The sequence below is a fragment of the Notothenia rossii genome, assembly GCF_949606895.1.
Source record: "Notothenia rossii genome assembly, chromosome: 7".
Taxonomy (NCBI): domain Eukaryota; kingdom Metazoa; phylum Chordata; class Actinopteri; order Perciformes; family Nototheniidae; genus Notothenia; species Notothenia rossii.
The window spans coordinates 32,169,476-32,186,402 of record NC_136905.1 but is presented as its reverse complement, the minus strand read 5'-3'; the positions used below and the strand labels follow the sequence as shown (position 1 = coordinate 32,186,402).

At 42.5% G+C, this 16,927-nt stretch overlaps 1 protein-coding gene across 8 annotated transcripts in view; it reads left to right on the top strand.

Annotated features, from left to right (window-relative positions):
- The window catches only part of klhl32 (kelch-like family member 32), a 52,771-nt gene continuing 35,844 nt past the window's right edge, over nt 1-16,927 (top strand). The window contains exons 1-4 of one of the 8 annotated variants that reach the window (XM_079694666.1): nt 1-154; nt 1,531-1,652; nt 10,863-11,040; nt 16,433-16,540. In XM_079694666.1, the coding sequence (XP_079550792.1) occupies nt 1,630-1,652; nt 10,863-11,040; nt 16,433-16,540 (309 nt within the window). In that variant the 5' untranslated portion in view covers nt 1-154; nt 1,531-1,629. The other 7 variants (XM_079694665.1, XM_079694663.1, XM_079694667.1 and 4 more) reach the window with 7 other exon arrangements.

Sequence of the window (16,927 nt, the reverse complement as noted above, 5' to 3'; positions counted from 1 at the left end):
GGTGCTACACTGTAACCAATAAAGTGTCCGCGATAACAACGCTCCTTTTCTTTCTCCGCGGATGTAGGAGAGCCCAACCTCGGACATCAGATGACATTTGTACCGGAGGCGCCGCCAAAGGGGACGGGACTGAATCATAACACATTCATATGAGGTGCGTAAGCCTGTGTTGCATATTAAGACAAGAGGGAAGCCGAATACAGTTAATTCCTGGCAAGCCCTTATGTGCTCTATATAGAATTTGGTGTGTGCGTGCGCCATGTGACGGATGCAACAGGATTATTGTGCTCGAGGAGGGTGTTCTCCGACATAGTTTTTGGACCGAGGCGCTGGCCTGTTGCTAGGAGACCTTTTGACAGCTGGGAGCTTTTTGGAAAGTGACAGTTATAATTCACTAATGGTGTCTGTTTCTCTGTCAACCCAAACATTTATTTGTCTTCTCCCGATCCTCTTCCTTGCGCACTGATCATTGGTCATCCCTAATTGCCTCTTGTGCGTAAAATACAACATCTAGATCTGTGCTTTTTTGCAGTCAGGAGATTACAGTCTTTTTGCATGGCCTACTTGTTGTCAGGTCCTAAATATGTCCATCATCCGGATATGTTTAATCCATTTTGAAGCTCAAATTATGTCATTATCTCATTAGAAAGCTGGGACAAAATCCCATGTGCAGTAGCTGAATGTAATCAATCAAACTTGATGAGCTGCTTATATTAAGGACATGTATTCAACATCTTGGAAAATATGGAATTTTAGTCTCATTTGCACTAGAGGTGTCATTCTCAAGATGTTTATTTCAAATAAAATAGCTTGATTTGCCTCTATAAGAACAACACAATCAAGAGCTTATTTATGTAAAGCTATGAAATATGTGCAGCATGTGTTGTCCTGTTTTTAGGGGATGGACTTAGGATAGTAAGCTCCTTCTCTCCCTCTTCACTCAGCAGTTGCCTGTGGCCATGCGTCTGAAGGTCACTCATGAACAGATCGATAGCTAGATCTCGCTGAAGTGCAGCCACTTGTACACTTAGCCCTGCCTTGAGGGAGACCACATACATACAAAAGCATTTCTTATAAAATGTTGGGGGACCTGGGGGCGCCTTATTGTACGTATTTAAGTAGTATTTCAACCATCTAGGATTTCAGTGGTGCTGACCTTTGTCTCCCTCTTGTGCTGCTGGGCATTTTGTCCCTGCAGACAGAGGGGTATCAGATTCAGTTGTGTCACACATTATGTCAAGGTTGTAGCTACACCAAACTGACTTGGTGTAATTTGGACTCCCAGCTTGTTTGTAGAAGTGCTGAGCTTGTTTATTCGTCTTCTCTGATGTCGATCCGCCTGTCGCTGTGACATGAAAAGGCCTTGAAAGAACAGCAATGATAATTGTCAAAGTCAAGAGAAGGGACAAAGTCAGCACTTGGCTTGACGCGCTGTTGCATCTCTTCACACATCGCAGAGAAGGTTGTCACAGTGCGTCTGGGTGGAGTGGATGGTCTGAGTAAAACTGACGTGCTGTTCTGTCCTATCAGGCTGATGCATGATCCCAGTGAGGAGACGACAGTCCTCAGGAGCCACATAACACCTCCCCTCCACCTCCACCTTATTCACCTCATCATATCTCCAGGGGCATGCCTTCTGAACCTAGCCTCAGGTAAGTGGACTGGTCCGTCAAAACATTCCACACATGCTTGATAAAGGCTCATGGAACCAGTTGGAAAAAATCCTCAAGTAGCAGTTATGCACTGAAAAATCAAAAGACTATTTCATCACACTGCTTAGGGGACTAAGCAGAGTGCACTATTATTTATTCTAGCCTGAAGAAGATCCATGTAAAATCAATATTGTGCTCAATAAAGATGTTCCCAGTGTACAGGCTTCACTGGATTTCGGCTGTTTGGATTTATTGGAGGTTAGAAAAAGGTAAACCCACACGAAGGAGAAAGGCTGCGTGCTCTATACTTTTTGTTATTTTCAACAAATCCCATGAGAATCAAACAATGTGTTAGTCCTTTTTCTCTTTTTAGTGACATATATCTTTATAAACTTATCACAAATAGGATTGCAACTTAAATCAATAATTCAGAAATATCTGGAATAAAATGAAACAATATGGGTTATTTACTCTGGTTGTTTTAACGCGTGTTATTTTGCAGATAGACAAACAAACCATTTACCATTTCATTAGCGATCTTTCAATACATTAATTTTCTAAATAAATTCATTCATTTGTTGAACACATACATTAGCGAATGGGGATGGGAATGTTACGTCATCAACAGTAACTCGCAACTAGCGACTGCAACCTATTGACTTTAAATGTTTTAAACATGGCTGGTAGGCAATATTATGTCACTGGCTATAACAGCCACTCCTATGACCAACGAGCAAAACAAAAAAAGGAGCATGAGTGACATCTTATACTTCTGAAATACAGGCACACAAACCACTACACTGGGAATATTATTTAAAAAAGGAAATATTGCAGAATACATACATATACTGGGAGATTAATTATGCTTTATATGCCGACGTTTTGTTTGCACTCAGTAAGCGTTATATTAGTTTTTTTTTGCCTCTGTCAGGAGAATTCTATAGTTGTCAATAAACCTGTATAGATTTGAAGGTCATACATCCCCCCATTTGTAAAGTAGACATGGGCCTAAAAATGTAATATTTTGAAATTGCCGAAAGGTGTAAACACTAACTCCAAACACCAGAGAGGCGCTAAAATCAGTTAACTTGAACAGTCCGTCCTTCTCTTAATTGATATGGATGGAATTCATCAATAAACTTTTTTTTTAATAACGCTCCTCTGATTTGCCTAGACTCAAGCTTCTCTTTGTACGGGCATTTCTATTTTGAGCCTACTTTTTTCGATTTTGGATGCAAAACCGCAGACAAATGACCGGGAAACACTGATATCTACAGTATATGCACTGCGGCTCCCATTCCCTATATGAAATGGGTCATGTGGTGAGTTAGCTTAAATAAGGTAACATAAGATACGATAAGCCTTTATTTATCCCCCGAGGAAAAGCTCAGGTGTTGTAGCAGGCACAAAGAACATATACAATAATTAGCTACACAGAGTAGTGAAAGACACAGTTGAGAGGTACTAAGGGACAAGCTACATTGACAAGCTAGCTAACTAGCTGCACGTTAAATAAAGTACTCGATAAATGTGTTGTCTTTGGGCTGTAAAGAAATGCTTGACAAAAAGGAATTCATAAAAATAGATAAATGAAAACTTCTCAATTAGCATTAGCATGCTTATTCACGCTAGGTTACATCCCACATCATAACAGATTGTTAGTCAAAACTAGCAGAAGGTTATAAACTGTGTACTTAGCTTTAGGCTACTATCTGGTTGTTTATACAAAATATCATAAAATGTAAAACATATTCACTCCAGTAATATATTATCCAAATCATAGACCTTTGGCTCAGTTAGTGGAGTAGTGTGGGCTGCACATGTGATGAAGAGCACACTGCTCCTGTAGAAGGTTGTACTCTTACTGAATTCCTTTTTAATTGGATTCTGTCAAATCATCTGTAACCTTTAAGTGATGGAAGAATGTGCTACTGAATGCTTTAAGACACTTTAAATTACACATTTGCTTTCAATTGTAGGATTTTTATTTTCTAAATTGTTTAGATTCAAATTCAAAGGTTTTATTGTCATAATTATGCACAAAGCTACAGTGTAGAAATGGCAATTAAATTCTTCTGACCTGACTCAGTAAGTAATCAAATTAACAGAGCTCTTGAGATGTGAGTATTTAGAGCAGCAGAAAAGCATTGATTGACTAAAAATCAAGTGCCCTTGTTTGTCATATTGATAAAACATGTGACCAAGTGCAATGTTGTAGCTTATTTATTTGTTTTTTTATTGTTTTTGGACGACAGTAGGGTTTATTTTGGAGTTTTTTCTGGCCACTATGAAGGTCTAAAGACAGAGGGTGTACTGCAAAGCCACCTGAGACAAATGTAATTTGTGATATTGGGCTGTATACAAATGTATTGATTGGTTAAGCACAGCCGTGAACTCTCTTGAAGGATATACTGTAAATCACAATTGGCTACACAGGCAACACGTGTTTGAAGTGTCAAGATTTTGATGGTTTTCCTGAGCCATCATATGCAGGACCCCATCTACCCAGTGGTACAGTATTAAATATCAACTGTGCAGACAGTAATGCTGGCTTCTGAAAATGCACACTGCGGCTTTAAAGTGAAACTCCCCCTATTTTATAGATCAAGGTCATTTCTGTAATTATAAGGAGAACTGTGGGGCTTGTGAAAACAGCTGTTTTATGCCTTTGTGGCTTTGACGGATCAAGACATGAGAAAAATTAGGATGATGTCATATTGCTTTTCGCTTGGAGATCACAATTATTTTAATAATCCTTTTTTGCTTTATGTAGAATGATGAGAAAAAAAGGCCACATTTGTTTTGATTGGTTTTAAGTCTTGAGCAAGAATCTAACATCTCATTTCTATCTGTAGTTAAAGTCAGGCTATTTGAGTTGACACCAACTACTTTATTGTGCTCTTTGTTTCCAAAAAACAGCCTTTTTCTTTGGATACTATATTCAGTCTTTGGGCACACAAGACTACTTTTTTTTCCTTCATGAAACATATTGCAATAACAGTAGGCCATGTCCCAAAAAAACTATATATAGTTTCATAATAAAAAAATCACTTTTCAGCCAAAACAGTTGCACAGAATGTCTTCAGATGTGTGTGTAGGCAAGCCTAGGGAACACTTGTCTGCATGATGCATTTGTCTGTACCAATTCAGAAGCCTGCAGGCAACAGGAGCTTTTAAGAGAACATACTTTAATCCAGATACAATCCATCCAAGGCAAGGCACGGCAAACTAATAAAAGATGCTTTGGTTTTCAATGTTGGAAAAATATCCTAAATATTTTTCTTTTGAAAGTAATCTACCCCTTGAACATCAACCAGTTTTATGAAACTTCATTACTTAACCACTTGAGTAACCCTCTTAAAGGTGCCATGACATGGCCATTTGTACTGATCATAATTCCATTTTTGAGGTCTACTAGAATAGATTTACATTGTTCAATGTTCCAAAATCACATTGGTTTCTCATACAGCATCTCTGTATACTATGTGCATTCTCTCTCTGTCCTACACGCCTTGTTGGAGCTCCTGCCCTCCCCTCCCTATGAGCCCACTGTGCTCTGATGTGTGTTTATGTGTTACAATGGCATTTGTTAGCAACCAGAAAATGACACCAGTAATGACAAACAGATGAGAATGCTGCGTGGGGTCTGGGTGCCGTGTTGGCGGGACGTTGCGGGTCTCGCTGCTCCGCCCTTTGAGGCTTGAGGAGTGGACAGTGTGAACTGGATTACTGGTGTCGTTTCCTGGTTGCTGTGTGGGGTCTGCGAGACAGCAAGACACCGCGGAACTCAGCCTGAGCACACACACGTGACGTGAGTGTTTGGCGAACTGTGAGTGGAGATCCACAGAGCCGCGGCTGAGAAAATATAAGGCTGAGTGAGTGTGTGTGTGTGTGAGGAGCTCTGCGGATTGGTCCATTTGCACCGGGGTATGCTTACGTCACCATACTCAGGAAGAAAAAAAAGAAAAATCTCCAACGAGGCGTTCTGGGGCCGCACAGACAGGTATTTTCTGTGTTAGAGTTTTACTCGCTACAGGGTGTACTTTGAGGGTTTGTGACCGTTTACATGCAGAAAAAGCTACATAACACACACGGGGAAGGGTAATAACCAGAAAAGCATGACATGGGACCTTTAATGTGCACGTTACATCAACAGCTTCGAATGATCAAAGTTATAAGATGATCCTTTCATCTTTTTTGTGTAGTCACTATCATCAAGGCATCAAAGGCTTCCACCCATCACACCTCCAATCACCCTTACAGCTTCTCTGTCCCTGAGTTGCTCACTCCGGTAATTTCCCTTCCTTCTCATCCAGCACAGCATTTTTTGTCCTTTTTCTCCATCGACTCTTCCCTTCGGCAGAGTCCAAATATCAAACAGACAGCCTGACTCATCATTCATCCTACCTCTGGTGGCACATAGTGTGAACACGCACCCACCCACACACACCCATTATTTCCTGTGTGTTAGGCGGCATCCCCATGAAGGTGACAGAGCCGGCCTCCTGGCAGACAGCAGCCTTTAGAGCGACGTCGCAAGTGTAAGGGGACAGAGATATATTTGGGTAGAGAGGGTGCCATGCTGTTGATGAATGGGAGGAATCTGGGTGGGACAGAGGATGGGGTTTGAAAAAAACGACCTTTGCACAATCAGTCAGTCCTTTACTCCGTAATGTGTCTCATCCACTATACAGAATCGAACTTGAGAACTGTGAGACATACACTAATGGGCAGAAAGTGTTCTTTGTCAGTCTGAGACTCATTCCAAAAATGCTGCTCTGTCATAAAGATATAAGAGTTACATTGAAGTTAGGACTATACGACGGATTTCTTAAGAAGACTAGAGGTGATCATCCCTGTGTTCCCAGGGTATATGTGTGGCTGGATATAAAATAACATTGTAAGTGATTAATAGGGGCATATCTTTGCAGTCCAATTTTCATGATCGTGGTATTTTTGTGTTTTATTATGTTTATTCCTCTTTCCTGTTCTATTTTGTATAGGCTTCGCCCTCTAAGCCTTTCTCTATAGGGTAATCCCCCATGCACCCGCGCAGCACTGAAACACTTGTAGTTCCACGCCCACCTTCGAGGTGGGCCCCACACTCGGACTTACTTCCGGTATAAATAGGAAGGAGGCCCGACAATCTGAAGCACGAGAGACACTAAGCATTCGACACAAGTACACAGGGTTCTGTCAGAAGTTGCCCCTCATGTCATGCTGGGTACATCATGAGTTATGACCAGCTGCGTGCCGTAACTCATATTGGATTGCCAATCCTGCCTGGGGTCGGAGCATGCGACCACTGTGCTCATCTCCCTCCGGCCGACAGGAAGCGTAGAGCAGACGCTCTCGCTGCTGCGGCCGAGGCCGGGGCCTACATCCAGGCCTACGAGGCCGCGGACCAGGCCCTCGTGTTCCGGGAGCCGAGTGCCGGGCAGGAGTCGGACGACTCCTACCCCGTCTCCCTCCATGGTTCACCGTTCGGTTCTCCCCTCCCTCCTCTCCTCCGGATGGAGGAGACAGAGTCGGAGCCGGGTGCCAGCCTGGCATCCGAACACACCGAATACGCGCTTCTCCGTCACCACAGCACTGCCGGCGATAGGTGGCATCCTAGGGGAACTGCCGGAGATCATCAGAAAGGCAGCCGCCTGCAGAGATCTCCCCGTTCCCCCAGCTCAGGAGAGGTGTGCTCCGGACGACATGGCCGGAGTATTTTCGCGGGTGCAGAGGGTCAGGAGTGACCCGATCTGGCCGCGCTTCCCGGCCATCTGGAGGTACCAGGAGGGGGCAGCAGCGAACCCCAGGACCTTGAAGGCTCTGGTGGCCACATTTGTTCCCCTCACCAAGGTGGAGGGGTTCACAGATGTTGGGTTTCCGGCCACCCCTTCTCTGGAGCCGAACCTGACAACGTTTTTTGGGGTGAAGCAGGCCATCTTAGCAGGTGTGTCTGTGCTTCTGGTACCGGGCGGACCCTGTGGGGCGCAGACTACATCTTGCTTCGCCCTTAACCCAATAGTGATGGCCTTAGAGGGTGAAGCCTATACGAAATAGAACTGAAGTGACTACTATAACTCCAGCTTCTATGAGTATAGGCGTAGCCCTCTAAGTTCTGGGCTCCACTGGCTCCACGAATAGTTGAAGAAAAGCTGTTTGTGTGGGAGCAGTTTGTCGGGCCTCTTTCCTATTTATACCGGAAGTGAGTCCGAGGGCTGGGCCCACCTCGCGGGTGGGCGTGGACAACAAGTGTTTCAGTGCTGCGCAGGTGTGCAGGGGATTACCCAATAGCGATAGCCTTAGAGGGCTACGCCTATACTCATAGAAGCTGGAGTTACATTAGGTAACTTCAGTTTCACTTTCTGCCTTAATGTTTTCCCGCCTTTTCTGATTGTCTGCCCCGCCCTGACTCTTTCCACCTGTGTGTAATCACCCTGCTGCCCTTGGCCCAGTCTCGGGTCGGTTAAATGAAATCCTTGCTTCCCTCACTTGCGACGTTTCCCAGCGTCTAGTCCCTCCCACCAGGGAAGCATGGGGGGATGCAAGGAAACCACGAGAAGCAGGGAAATTAGTTTTAAGAGCAATGGGACGTCCTTTCCTCCGGAGCGTCACGTGAAGCGACGTCCATTTGTGATGACGCCGCACAGCTGTTCCTCTGACAGCAGCCAGCTCTGTCCCCGTTGTTCTCACACACACACCCGCCTCTGTTAGTACACATTTAGTGACACAAACATTTGTATCATCTGTTGTAGACCCAAATAAATAAAATAAAATAAAAACTCATTCTCAAAAAAGATAAACGCCATTCTTAAAATGTATAAACGAACAATAGTTAGATTAATATTTATTAGAGTGCACAAAATAAATAAAATAATTCAAAGAAGAAAAACAGATATGTTATCTATCAAAACCCAGTTAGATTAACATTCATTGTACTCCACACTTTGTTTGTTTGTGTGGATATGTAGCACATTAACATTTTAATAGCACTTCATGACTGACTGAATGGAAATGACAATAAATGAAAATGTAAAACGAAAAAAGCGATCATGAAAATGTTTCCAATAAATGAATAAAAAGATTTTTGACCACTTTGTTGTTCAGATATATCACATATTCTTAACTCAATGATACATGAATTGAAACAAAACACAGTATAGACTGAGGAGTGACTCTCCTGAGTTTCATGTATCTTCTTCACTCCGCTGGGAAACTGCTCTCATGTCAAGAAGCATCAGATCAGTGCATGCGCTGCATCGTCCAACCAGTGAGCGATACACAGTAAGGGGGCGGAACGAGTGGCTGAGGATTTCATCGGAGGATGGTCTGGTGATTCCTCGGTTATCGCTCCTCCATTATCGCTCCTCACTCCTCGATCCTCGGGCTGCAGTCGAATAGTCCATTTAGCTTAGGAACCTTCCTAACCGAGTGAAATGACCCGGAAGTCCCTCAGTGGCAGCCACGATAAGTGCCCTTTGAATTCTCTAGAATGATAGGAAAGGAGGTTTCAAATGTCCTTTATAACCTCCTTTGGCTTAGGAACCACTGGACATCCCTAACCGAAAGGAGAGGAGAAAATGCTGCCCCACAATGCCTTGCAGCCGCAGCATTTGACGTCACACAACAGTCGGCCGTTCACGGACACAAACGATTATGACGGAGAAATTATATCATGAAAGTTACGGTGCTTATTAAGCATTTTAAAACGTATGTGGTAAGTTGCCAAAGTGCTTTTTTTTTAACGTTCATCAGTATTATAATCAAAAAGAGAAATATGAACGTTAGTTTTTACTGAAATGATCAAATAAAGTCAACATTTCACTGAACTGTGTGGGGTTTGGTGATATAAACAGTGATAGGTGTTAAAGACTAACGTTTATAATAAATACATTTGTATTGATTTTAAGATCTTTTCATAGTTCATACAATCATACGTATTGGGATCATTTGTATTAATGTGGACTGGAGGGAGAGGGTGATGAGCATAAGTTTCACCTTTTTTATTTCAATTCCAACTTTGGTCATGAAGAATATGTTTCTCTGTTGTTCATAAAGCATAAAGCAACAGCATCAGAGCACAGTGCTGTCTCTAGATGAGTCTGTCGTTCTTATTATACATCCATGTTGTAGTCCGCTGTATAGAAAACTGTAGTTTCCATAGTTTCCCCACAGCAGCAGCAGACGCACAAAATGACGTCCGCTGGCGCATCATAAACACGTCAGATAGTGAAAGTGCATTCGGATTCTCTAAAGTACCGCAGTCTCTTCTCCTAAATCCTTTTGAATTCTCCTATCCACTATCCCTTAACCCCGTGACGTTTCACTCAGAGGTCAAGGACTAGGAGATAGGGTTAGAACTTAGGAGCTGATTTTTAAACTATCCGAACGCAACCTCGGTCCTCCGGCAGAAATAAGAGCCATGGGACGGTACTCAAGATGGCGCAGACAAATCAACTTCCGGTGAGACCGAGGACCGAGGAGCGAGGAAATTAAAATAGTCGATCTGAGACGCAGCCCTTGTGTGTATGCCTGCCCTCTCCAGCTGTGTCTTGTCAAAGTGATTAGTTATGTGTGGTTGTCTTTACCAGTGCTCTCTGTCAGTTTGTCGTCAATGTTTCTCTGGTGAATTTACTTGTGTTCACTGTAAATTCCCTGCCTGTGTTCCTGGTGCTATCCCGATTTGTATTATTTTGCTTTTAGCTGCTTGTCTGTGCCACATTGTCTGCTCCCTTAGTTTCTTGTTAAACTCTTTTGTATCAGCTTGACTTTAATTAAAGATTGCCTGAAGTTATTTACACCTCCCTTTTGTCTCTACGTTTGGTTCTTACAACTTACCTCCACATATGACAACAATTTGCAAACGAACAAAGGGAGGTGGACGTTTTACATTTCAATTTGAATAAGCCACTTTGGAGATTTAAATGACAAGCTTCGCAAACATTAAGGGCGTATTGAGGAGTGTAAAATCTTGTTGAAAAAATCTTACTGTTGTAGGTTCAGAGCAGTCAAGCGTTCCAAAAAATATTAAGGAATCCTAGATAACTACATTTTAAGGTCGTTATTCACAAAATACTCCCAGAAGGGATTCCTGTAAGTGTTTAATGAGAGTAGCTGAAGAAGCAGTAGTCATTATTGCACGAGCGAGCTTTGTCTCATCTACAACTCCAGTTTAACATGTCTTATTTGTGTGTGTCTGTGTGTGTGTGTTAGCAGTGGGGAGATGCTGACAGGACAGAGGCTCTGTCAGTCAAAGTCCCACCAGGACTTGGTGCTCTCCGCTCTCAACCAGCAGAGGAAGGATGGCTTGCTGTGTGACGTCACCCTGGTGGCCGGTGAGCAGAAGTTCCACGCCCACAAAGCCGTCCTGGCAGCCTGCAGTGATTACTTCAGGGTGAGTCTGAAAACCAAGCCCCCAGGAAGTGTAGTTTTTGAGTTATTTTACCTCTTCTTTATTTGATTGAGCCCAGTCTTGCCCTGATACTGTGGATTTGAGGCGGGGCTTTAGGAAAATGCAAGGGCTTATGATCTGTGGGGTCAGATACGGGTACTTTTGAACAGTAAGATTTTGACGGTTTGTTATTAAAGAGGCCCTATTACTCCTTTGTTTATTTCTGTATAGTGACATAACTACGTAACACTCACGCTTCTCTGGGCTAGCGCCTCAACACACTGTGTGTGACAGTCTTAAGGGGCAAAACATCTCTAAGCGGTTGACCAATCACAACAGAGCCAGCCAGCTAACCAACCAGAGCAGACTGGGCTCTGGTTTCAGACAGAGGGTGAAAAATAAAGGGAACTTTGAACATTAAAGCAAATATGAACCTAACATGTAGCATAATATGTCCTCCTTTAATACACATCTCCTATGTTTGGCATTGGCATTGTAGATTGCTGCTGATGTGATAGAGGTGACAGTAACATGTTGCATAACCATCTTCAAAGCTGTTAGATTGTTGAAACTGCCAGAAAACCTGTCCTACCCATCTAACTCTATTAGCACAGATTATTAACGGAGGACTTTATGCTCTCACAATGTTCTAAATGCTGTTTCAAGAGCCTCTGCTTTGCTGCCAAGCAAATGTCTTGGAGGAACACCACTTTAAAATTTGAAACAATGAGAGTAATCCGTCTCTAGTGTTTGCTGGTCCCTTGCTGAGATTTCAGTCTGATTCAAGTGATAGCACAGAGGTAGTGGTATGTAGACTCCTGCTGTCAGACAGTCAAACCATCAGAGATTTGCTGAGATGGGCCGCACGGGGAAAAGGGCACAGATGAGATTTGATTTAGGGACACTGAGCAGATCAGTTCAGAGAATTAATCCCTCTTGAAAATGAGAGGCAGATTAAATATGTCCACATTTCTTAGGGATTACTTGTGTGTGCGTAGGTTGTTTTCACTAGGGTGGGCGAGTCACACTCCTCTCCTCCTTTTCTTCATCCTCTTTACTTTTGTTCTACTTTTGTTCAACACCGCTATTTCAAGTCCCAGCTGAGCGGCGAACAACATTGTTGTTCCAGCCCTCAGATTATTGCATCAGCCTGTTACAGTAAACAATATAACTCACTCCGTTCTCTTGTTCCCCTGTCAAGGTTTAACAGCATTATCATCAGTTTGTCATCTGACTCCACTCCTGGGTTTCATTAAGTTCATTTACAGAGGAGATGAAGTAGCCCTGTGTCGTGAACAGTGCCTGTTTTCTCTCTGTCTCTGGGTCTGTTGGTTTATCACGTAGCAGTGATTATAACACATTATCTTAGCCAGGGGACACGAGTGATCGTAATCAAATACCTGACCAAGCGTGAGTTGTTTACCTGGGACTCGTCCTGAATGTGTCAGCTGCCTCTTCCAATGCCGTCACATTGCTAAGATGTCTGGATGTCTCCTCGGGGAGTTTTCGGACAAATCAGTCACACACACACACACACACACACACACACACACACACACACACACACACACACACACACACACACACACACACACACACACACACACACACACACACACACACACACACACACACACACACACACACACACACACACACACACACACACACACACACACACACACACACACACACACACACACACACACTGGATCTTTCTTTGCTTTTCCTGAAGAGAAACATTTTTCTAACTCGTATCAAAAGCTATTATTGTCTTGGAGACGATGTATGCACAACCTGTACCACATAGAACTCTGTTATTGTTAACCTATTTATGAAGATAATTCTATGGGGTCCAACATGTAACAAATAGACTCCATAAAACTTCCCTGATTGATTAGATACATTGAGATAATGCTTTGTTTCTATTTTAACAAAATCTCAAAATGTACCAGTGCATGAGAAACAATGCTTTTGCCTGTATTTCTGCCATATCACTTGCAGCTGATCAGTCCTCAGAGACTTATAGTGAAGCTTGATTTGTTTATGTTACAATGTAAATCAATCCACAAGTGGGTTATTTTGTGTAATATGACCAAGTGGAAAGACATTCAGTACCACATTTAGTGCCCCATCCCAAAATGAAATTGTGTGGATTTTCCCTTCATATATTTTTGAATACACAAACTAAACTATATAATGAATACATATTTCATACAAACTTGTTTTATTTGTAGCATTACATAACAACATGTGCTATCTATGATTTGCAAATGTTATCTATTTGTTGTAATATTGAAACAGTCAAATACGCTTGTTTCCCATAAAAAGAACAAGCCCTGGTTCTGCACATGGATAATTAAGTTATCTAAATGTGTTTTTTGATGATTTCACACAACCCTTGTACCTTCCACTTTTTTATCTGAAGCTGGTGTCATAGCAATAATCGCTTTTTAGTGGCCCTGTTATGTTTTTTGGGGGTTTCCCTTTCTTGTAGAGTGGGTTTTATATATATAATATATATTTATATATTAATATATATTAATTAATATATAATACATATTTATATATAGGTTTTTGTGCATGTAAACGGTCTGCAAAGGCTAAAATCTCTGTGTTCCCTCCAGAGGGAGTTTCTCTCCCACACACTCCCCCTAACCAAAACACATCCATTGGACTCCTTTGTTTACTTCCATGACATAGTGACACCACTATGAAACACTCACACTTATATTGGCTATCTAGTCTTTTATCACATTGTCAAAAAGATGTTAATATATTGTCCAGCCCTAGTCATTACTTTCCGGGGTGAACCACTTACATAATCTTTTAGATACAACTAATATTTTATTTGTATACACCTCGAACCCTTGTGAACTCAGATTTTTATGCTACAGGACAAAATACAAGCAGCAGCAGCAGCTTCGGTCATAACCCTTTTATCTGAAATGCTTTTCATGTACTATGTCAGAATTTTATTTGAAGAAACCTGCCTGTAAATAGCTACAAGCCCTTAGAGCAAAAATATTTCACCCAGATATGAAAGCAACCTCCCTGAATGTTGTAATGTATCATGGCGAGTCACACGTCCTCTCTAGTACACACATAAATTGCGTTGGCAGGACAGGCTAACTGCGGCGCTGCACCCCCACTGCAGCACCATGTGAGAGGACTGCAGCGCGCGGGGCTCTCAGGCTCAAAGTGTCTCTGCGCTCGATCCATACCCCGAGTCCAAGGAGCCATCCGTCATCACCAGCGCTCCCTCAGCTCCTCCGCCAAGGTCAGGAGCGTGCGCGCTGGAGGCGGGCAACTCTGTGAACACCCTAATGGTGCCCTCATTCACCCTCTGAGCTCACACACTGCACATCAAGCAGTTTCTCCATCACATGCGCTCTCCTTTTTGGACCTCCTCATTTACACATTGACCACAGCTAAGCTCCCGTCACACCCCAGGTTTATCCACAGGCCATGTGCTCAATGGACCATTGGATCTTTAATTAGCGCACTGGTGAATCAACAAGGCCGAGGAGAGATGTGCAGGCTTTGGTCAAAACTGAGCATTGCCTTGAGTTGACCCTGCCTCGCACATCACCCTTGCAATAAAGAGAGGCCATCCCAGAGGGAAGGGGGTTGTTGCTTTGTTAAAGTTCATGGGTACTATGAATCATGGAGATTTGGAGGAGTTTCTGGAGGAGTGAATGTCGTTTTCATGACAAAGAGATCCTGCGATAACTGGCCAGCCTGAGGCCCTGCCAAGCTTCTAACGCTGTTACACACTGTCTCTGAGCAGAGATAGCGTGGAGTGACTGTGCTACAAACTCCGCTACAAATTGCTACTGCGATTAAAAAGATATGTGAAATTGCAAATTGGTTAAATCACTAACCTGAGGCAAAGAAACTGTGGGGAAAGAACCTCTCTACAGCAGCTGGGTTTGTTTTTGAAAGCTTTTTGAATGTTCTTTCCCCATTACAAGCCAGAGGAGAAGAGCTGTAGCCTACTTTATTAAAAGTACTGAAACCACACAGTGCAAATACGTGTATGTGAAAGTATGTAAGTATGATCAGGAGAATGTACTGACTGTTATGTTATCAGAATCCGAATCAAAACCAGAAATAAACCCATGGGGAAATTGGTTTTCGTGACAGTTGTTCCATTATAGAATGAATTCCACTCTAAGGTAAATAAAATAAAATGTATTATATAATATGAAAAATAAGAATTTGCAATAAAAGATAAAATAAGATTTATAAACATAAGACCGATTGCTTTGTTCAAACTAACTCTACACAGAGGGCAAAGTGACACATTCACACTTTAAAAAAAAAAAAGAAGCACAGTCCAAACCTGAAAATGATGTATTTATTATGAAATATATTAATGTAATCAAAGAGGATATATTCAGCATATATGTTCAAGTTCATTTGTATTTAGTGTCTCTATTGTGACATGTCTCCATGCTTTAATGTTCAGAAAGCGATTTGGGGATTTTAGCCTTTGCAGACATGCATGGAAACCAATATAACACAACCCTGAAAAGCATAATAGGGCCCCTTTTTAAAAGGAAAACCACTGCCACAAACCAAAAACAATCATTTGAATTGTTGGAAACATGAAAATATCCTTTGAAAATGTACCTTATAATTAATCTCTTAAAATCTTAACTCGTAAAAGAGTAAAGAGTAAGTGGCATGAAAAGAGAGAAATACTCAGGTACCTCATCATTGAACATAGCTAGAGTACTTGAGTAAATTCACTTTTTTATATTCCATCTTGTGGAAAATAAATCTAAACTCTAACCCTTATAAAGCTTGGTAGAACGGCTGTCTCTCATAGAAGGCAGGTTGAGTTGATCTTGGCTACAGTTGACCCTCCTTTCCCCCTCCCCTCCACGCTGCTGCTGCTGATCAATGCCTCTGTCGTCCCCTCATGGTGTGACACCGGTCAATACCTTTGATTAGCCTCCAGCAGGACTCACACACAGCGGGGACACACTGCAGACGCTGTGTCCGCTGAGTGTGGCAGGCAAGTGTGTTTGTGTGTGTGTTCGTGACAGAGGGACAGAAAGATAGAAAGGCTGTCTAACAGAAAGTACTGGTTGTGCTATTTATTTCTGCTGACCTCCGGGGCCAAGGCAGGAGAATCAATACAGAAGGGCTCTAGGATGTTGCGTCTGGCACGCTATGATTGACTGTGATGCTGTTTTTTCAGAAAGCAAAAACGATTTATCTTCCTGTTAATGCGGTAACAGCTCACAAATATGATATGATCGGCCTACAGAGTGAACATTAGAGAGAGAAAAACAAAGCTGGATTGGATTTACCTTCACTGTGATTATTGGTCATCTTTTTAATGCCATGTCTCCCTCGGCTAATCTCCATGTTTGTGTTTCATCAGGCTATGTTCAGCTTGTGTATGGTGGAGAGTGAGGCAGACGAAGTGACTCTGCAAGGAGTGACCAGCGTTGGACTGAAGCACGCTTTGGACTTCGCCTACACAGGACAAGTAAGTCTGAACCAAGCCCCCAGGGAATGCGCCCAACGTTGAAGCATATTTGCATAGTGGCCAAACGGTGGAACTACAACTTCTGCATCACTTCATTATGTCATTGGACACTTTTTTCAATTGACATACATTGGGAAAGAGACGTGTGTAAATCAGCAGATATTTTAACTAAATCAACTACCGCGTATGGACACTTTTATAGCCCTTATTTAAAGTTCTCTAAAAGCCGATCCAGAGTTTTTTTCTCTCTCCATTAATTTGACTGAGCCAAGTTTGGCTGTGATGCAATACGCAAGTGCGCATGCTCCACTGGCCAAGATCGGGGTAAATTCGAGCCATTTTTTTTTTTTTTTTGGCCGCCAACTTTCATAGGTGACGATTGGCTAA